Raw genomic sequence first — 6251 nt, forward strand, 5'->3', positions numbered from 1 at the left:
TATATGACATCTTCCATCCATGGGATGGGTCACTGTAATGTACCTGTAACTGGTTCTTTGAAGCATACACATAAAAATTATTGTTGGGTTGGTTGGTTCTGCAGCAAAAAAAGGAAAAAAAGTCCGTTTTAAATGATTAACTTTTCTGTCTTCCCCAAGAAGGAAGTACTGTAATTTGTATTGATCAGTTTATAGTGAAATGCTTTTTCACCTTGGGCATTGGCAAGCAACGGTGGGGTTTGATATTACATTTGTCATAGCCATCATTTTCATGACTGTAGTAAGCATTTGGGTAATACTGAATTTTCAGGTGCCGGAAATACCATAATGCAGTGTTCTGCCCTCCGTCATCACTCACCTCTTTCCTTTGGTGGAGCCAAGCACAAGAAAGCTGCAGCCCCCAGAAGAAAAATAAGTAGCCCAATAGCAAGTTTGAGAACTCACCTTAGAACTGAGAATTCTGGGCACCTGTCATGTGCTTGCTTCATAGAGTATTAATGTCCCACAGATATATGTCATTTTTTTAATACATGCTCCTGCTTCTGAAACAACTGTTTCCAATCCAAGAATAACCCTATCTGACTGTGAACTCAGTGATGCCACTGAACTCAAGGGCAGATCACACTTGGTATGCTGTGTAATCTTAATAAATTAAGCATCAGCAAATTTTCTAGTGTATTTTCATCTAGACTTTTTTTCTTCTTTTTTTTTTTTTTTTCTTTAGCTCTCAAGGTTGCTGGCATTCAGGACTTCCAACCCCTTTAATGCGAATGATCATATATTTAATGCAGTTTTCACGTATTGTATGCCTGGAGTCAAAACAGCAGTTTATTGAACTTCTTTATAGAGAAATCTTGTCGAGCTTTCAGGATCATAATTTTTATTACTAATAAAAGTGTGGTTTGGTGTATCATTTTATTTTAAATCTTGTTTCCTGCGTTCATAATCTCATCTGTCAAGGTTATTTTGTTTTTGTTTTTCAGTCGTACCTGAAGGAAATCTTAAAAGAAATTGGTATTCAAAATGTAAAAGGGATCCACAAAAACACGTGGGAGCTGAAGCCAGAGTACAGACATTATCAAGTAGAAGAAAAGAGTGATTAAGAAGACTCGAAGCCTGCCTGCTAACAGAACAACTAAAGGGTGATGCGCTAAGCAAACGGCCTTGATACGTGAAATCCTTGAGCACCATCTGTTGTAGGGGGAAAATGACTGGTACTTTAATTTCTCTAGGTAAATTTTTTAAACAATAATTCTTGTCAAGTTGCTTAAGTGATTTTTGAGGAAAAAGAACACATTTATTTATATACTTAATCAGATTATTCATGATGCGGTTGGGGGTTGAAGAAGGCTCTTCTTTTTAAATATTAACTTTTAAAATGTAAAATTAGGAAATGTTTTCTAAATGAGGACTCCCTGTACTTGTTTCTCTCTGAGGAGCTGAAGTGATACAGATCCAAACCGAATGGCATAGCAGGAAAAAAGTAGTCAACTACAGAAACTCTCAAAAGGGATTAAAAAGAGTTCCTTCATCTGAAACTGTCGAAGAACAAAGCTGTCTTTATTTTTTTTAACAGGTGTCTGTGTTTCATGTTCACGCACGTTAATGAAAGGATAGCATTTATGTTTGTACTAAGATAGCTGTCTTCATCATTAGCTTATTTTATCCTAGCGATAGTGACATGGGAAATGGAAAAAATCATGGTCAATTAGTCTTTCTTTCTTTCTTCTTTTAAAATAATTAGAAATTGGGAATTCCCTGGCCATCCAGTGGTTAGGACTCCGCACTCTCACTGCTGAGGGCCCAGGTTCGATCCCTGGTCGGGGAACTAAGATCCCACGAGCCCTGTGGTGTGGCCACAAAAAAAAGAAAAGAATAAAATCATTAGAAATTAAGTACTTTTCCAGTTCAAGATATTTATCCCCCACCCAGATTATAAGTTTCTCAAAGACTGACTTTGCCCCCCAACTTTTCCTGCACCCTCGGCGGGTGTGCACCGACTCTTGCTGGTTACAGACTAGATGCGGGTTGTAGGGGTGAGGCTGATAGGTGCAGACAGAAAGGTTGATGCCAGTCCCTGGGGAATGAAAGTGCTTCTTTCATCTTTCTCTTTAATTAATTTAAAATAAAAGCAATACATGTCCATGGTTAAAGTCTTTCTAGTACAAAATGTTATATATTAGGTAATCCAAAAGCATACACATGAACAAGACCATCAGAACCAAAGAAGCTTTAGCAAACTAAACACAATGAAAAGCGTCTTCTTTACTTGTTAATTTTGTCAGCTGCAGCCAGGAAGCAGCAAATGCCAAAATTTGTTAATGTCATGTAATTAAAGCAAATCAAGGAAATAATCTATCCACTGAGATAAATATTTTCCTGTATTATTTGATTTTTAGCAGCAGAGCACCAGAATGCTGAGGCTGGGTACCACTGCATTACGAACAATTTTGTCCTTGCATTCCCACTGTAAAATAAAACTGATTGAGGAGGGTGGTCCCATTCCCTCCCCTACCTCCAATTGTCTTATCCTGCCTTGCTGTGGCACAGGAACCAAATGTTGTATCCCCATTACCTTTCGATTCCTAGTTACTTAAGCCTCGGTGTCAGAAAGCAGATGGACAATGGTGTGATAAATCCGTATAGAGCTGAGAATTCGGGACACCTGTCATGCGCTTTGTTCATAGTACATACCTTCCCCCCAAACCTTGTCTTTTTGGAGGTATGGTACTGCCCTGAAACAGACCTGTGTCTCCTCTACCCCTGCCTTTTGTTTTTGTGGTGACAACACCTGCCAGATTGAACTTGCTGGCTGCTGGTAGAGTTTCCAGGGCAGAACTTTGTCTCATTTGAAGCTATGCTTTGGTATTTTCTGCAAACCTGGTTTCTTTAGCTTGTTTTAGTGACCTTGTACCTCATCACACCTGATAGTATCTGCTTGTGTCTCTTCAACAACTTGTTATCTCAGTAGGATAGCTAATCTAGGTGGTTGACTGGTGCCGTTCCTGATTAATGTTTTTGAAATTGCTTTCTTATTTAGTACAAAAATACAGCTATTGGCCATGGAGGAGACGCTCCCTTCCACCTAGGTTCCCTTTTTTCTTTTATTCCAGGATTCTCTTGCCCTGATAAACATGGTTTTGGCAGCCAAACATCCTAAACCCTTATAACCACTGTGAGATGGAGAGAGAGGAAGGCTGATAAGGGAGATACACATCTGGTAAGATGTCACATCGTAAGAGGAGAGGAAGGCCATATTTAACAAATGAGATTGTTAAACTCAACTAGTGCACCCGCTTTGGGGATATTTTAACTGACAGAATGTAATAAGATTATAGTTGCTGGGCAGTGGAAAGCTTTGAAATCACATGTTGCCACAGTAACATCTAAAATGATATATCTTAAAAAAGTAAACAGGTTCTGCTCTGTTGTAACAGAAGCAGCTCTCCTGGATTTCAGCAGAGTTGCATTTGTTCCTAATGGTCTGTGAATACATTTTCTTTGAAGCTGTTTTCATCATTGTTGGTACATATTAGTGGTAATGAGAGTAAACAGTGCCTGGCCATATGTTAAATGCTCTAAAATATTATCTCATTTAATCCTCAGAATTAGTGCTAAGACATTATTTTTTTTTAATTTAGAAGTATACCTTATATAAACACTGTTACATCAGTAATATAGTGTTTTGTCATTTTATTTTTATAACCTCTTTATAAACTAAAAATGAACACGTATTATACAGAGACATTGAAATGACATGTACGGTATTTGTTCAGTTACTCTTGCCTAAGAGATAGTCAGGTTCTTTCTAGTTTAAAATCTATTTCTGTGTCTCTGAAATGAAAAGAAACTAATGATTCAACATATACTTAGGTCTAATCACTAGATGCCCTTCTGCTCTACAGTAAACACCGTCAATATCATCAGGCAGTTAGCTTGATGAGCATAAACATATTAACTTTATTAATGTGCTTATTAACCTTATTAATAAACTTGTTAACCACTCTCTCTTACAGATATTTTATGCTATTGACTAAATGCTTCTTTTTTATTATTAAAGCTTTGCTTAATTGTGTAAGTAACACAGGCCCATGTAACTACATAAACGATCTAGAGATATGTAGTGTAATGACCAGGTATTACACATAGAGAGGCACATTGCAGCAATTCAGTAGTGACACACTTCAGCAGATGCAATCAAATCTCTCCCGGGTTATAAGTTAGTGCTAAGTAAGAGGTAGATAATGTCCATTTTATAGAACCATTTCCTGCCCAACATATTATCATGAGTACTGATCCCTCTTTAGGGGAATTTTACCCTTGGGGTAAAGTGAATACCAGAGTATACTTTCCCAGAAGCCCACACATGCCTCCCTCCCCCCAGTCTTATCTCCATACCAGGAAAAGGGCTATCAAAACGGCAGCCAAATTGTCTTTGGCATCCCTGCTTGAATCCAGACACCCAAACCTCCCTTACCCACAGGATGAAGATTACATTCCCTCCTTTAAAGTCAAGCTCCTTTTGCTGACATTTTAATCCTTATTACACTTCAAGTATCCAGGTAGGGTATGCAGCTTTAGAGTGGACTCTTAGACCTGCATCGGAGTTCAGGATGGCAGTGGAATGTGACAGGAGGACGGGGCACTAGCTGATGGCCAATGCATTGGCCATTTTCCCTGGCATTTGTGTGACGGTCCAGGAGGTGGTAAGCTGGTTATCTTTTTGGTTCAGTTTTCATTGCTATGTGAGTCCAGAGCAGGTTCCTAAACCTAATATCATTTTCATAGTGTGTAAGAGGTCACTTTTTAACATTAGTTTTCTTCACATACTCCCATCCTTTCTTCTTCCTACTTCCTTTCCTTTGAGCAGGTAGCACCATTGATTATACAATAGTATGATGTAACATCTGACAGACCAGCAGTATAAGTCTTTGATGGTTTAATATAAGAAAATTAAAAGCAACTATACTTTTGTGTCTTAGGAATTATCAGTGGTTAATTGATAATTATCAATAATTGGTTACTGATAATTGGTTAATTATCAATGGTTAAAACTTTTAATTTAAAAAAGAAAAAACAAAAAATTAACAGCTTTTATCTGATTTTGTTAGAAATCGTCTAAGTTAAAAAAGGACTTTTTCAATACTCTAGCTTCCAGTTTAAACTAAATTCTGTCAAGTCATTTAGTCTTAAATTTTAGGGTTTTAAAGAATGATTTCTTGGGAATTCCCTGGTGGTCCAGTGGTTAGGGCTTCGTGCTTCCACTGCAGGAGGCACAGGTTCGATCCCTGGTCGGGGAACTGAGATCCTGCATGCTGCGCAGCGTGGCCAAAAAGAAAAAAGAAAATAAATTTTTTTTTAAGTTTGCTTTTTTTTTTTAAAAAAAAAGAATGATTTCTTAAGGTATACCATATTTTTAAATGTTGAAATTTGTATTTAAAAGGTCTTAAGAAGATAAGAGTTTTTAACTCTTTTGTAAATGTAAGTACACCAAAAGAGTATGTTGCTGGACTAAAAACTTTAATCTGGTGGGGTTATGGAACATGGTGGCTGTTTATTTGGCAAGTAGTAATTGACCATGAATATATCCCAGGCGCTGTGGATATAAGAGTGCTAGGCATTAGAGGCATTCACAGTCTAGTTGGAAATAGAGAATGTAGACGATTATAACACCACGTGGGCACAGACGTGTGAACTCAGTGTACAGTCAATCAGGATTTTCCAGTTAATTCATGTTGCCATTTATGCTCTACGTGGATTTCCAGTTTCTAAAGCATCTGGATGCAGTAGTATATACTTAATTTTAAAACTCCTTTGAAAATAACCATTGATAATTCCTAAGACACAAAGGATTTATACAGTGCCTAAGAATCATTATTATGAACACATACAGTGGATGTCTGTAATACATCAGTCTTGTTAATAGAATACTAAAGTGCTTACTGGGCTAGTCCTCGTGACTTTTAAGCGTTACTTCTTTTTGCTATTCTAATTTCTCCTTGAACAAAAGCCTACCAACCACTTTAGCCATTTATTCGTTCGTTCGTTCAGTGAAAACCCACTGACTGCCCATTGTATGCCAGGCGCCAGGGGTAAAGGCGGTGTTTGTGATAATGTGCCTTACATGCCACCAGATCTCTGCCTGCCTTACTAAATAAGCAGGAAGAATAGCTTGTGTTTATTGGACTCCTACTATGTGCCAGGCACTGTGCTGAGCGTTCGGCTCCTATAACTCGTGTAATCCTAACAAC

The 6251-nt window shown here is 37.8% G+C and overlaps 1 protein-coding gene across 1 annotated transcript in view; it reads left to right on the forward strand.

The window, feature by feature from the left end:
• GTF2F2 (general transcription factor IIF subunit 2) overlaps positions 1–1252 on the forward strand; it is a 151427-nt gene extending 150175 nt beyond the window's left edge. Inside the window, exon 8 of the mRNA XM_082675430.1 lies at positions 984–1252. Within this exon, the coding sequence (XP_082531556.1) occupies positions 984–1103 (120 nt within the window). The 3' untranslated portion in view covers positions 1104–1252. The remainder of the gene's footprint in view (positions 1–983) is intronic.
• Positions 1253–6251: the final 4999 nt, after the last annotated feature.

Source organism: Grampus griseus, assembly GCF_964374135.1.
Source record: "Grampus griseus genome assembly, chromosome: 18".
Taxonomy (NCBI): Eukaryota; Metazoa; Chordata; class Mammalia; order Artiodactyla; family Delphinidae; genus Grampus; species Grampus griseus.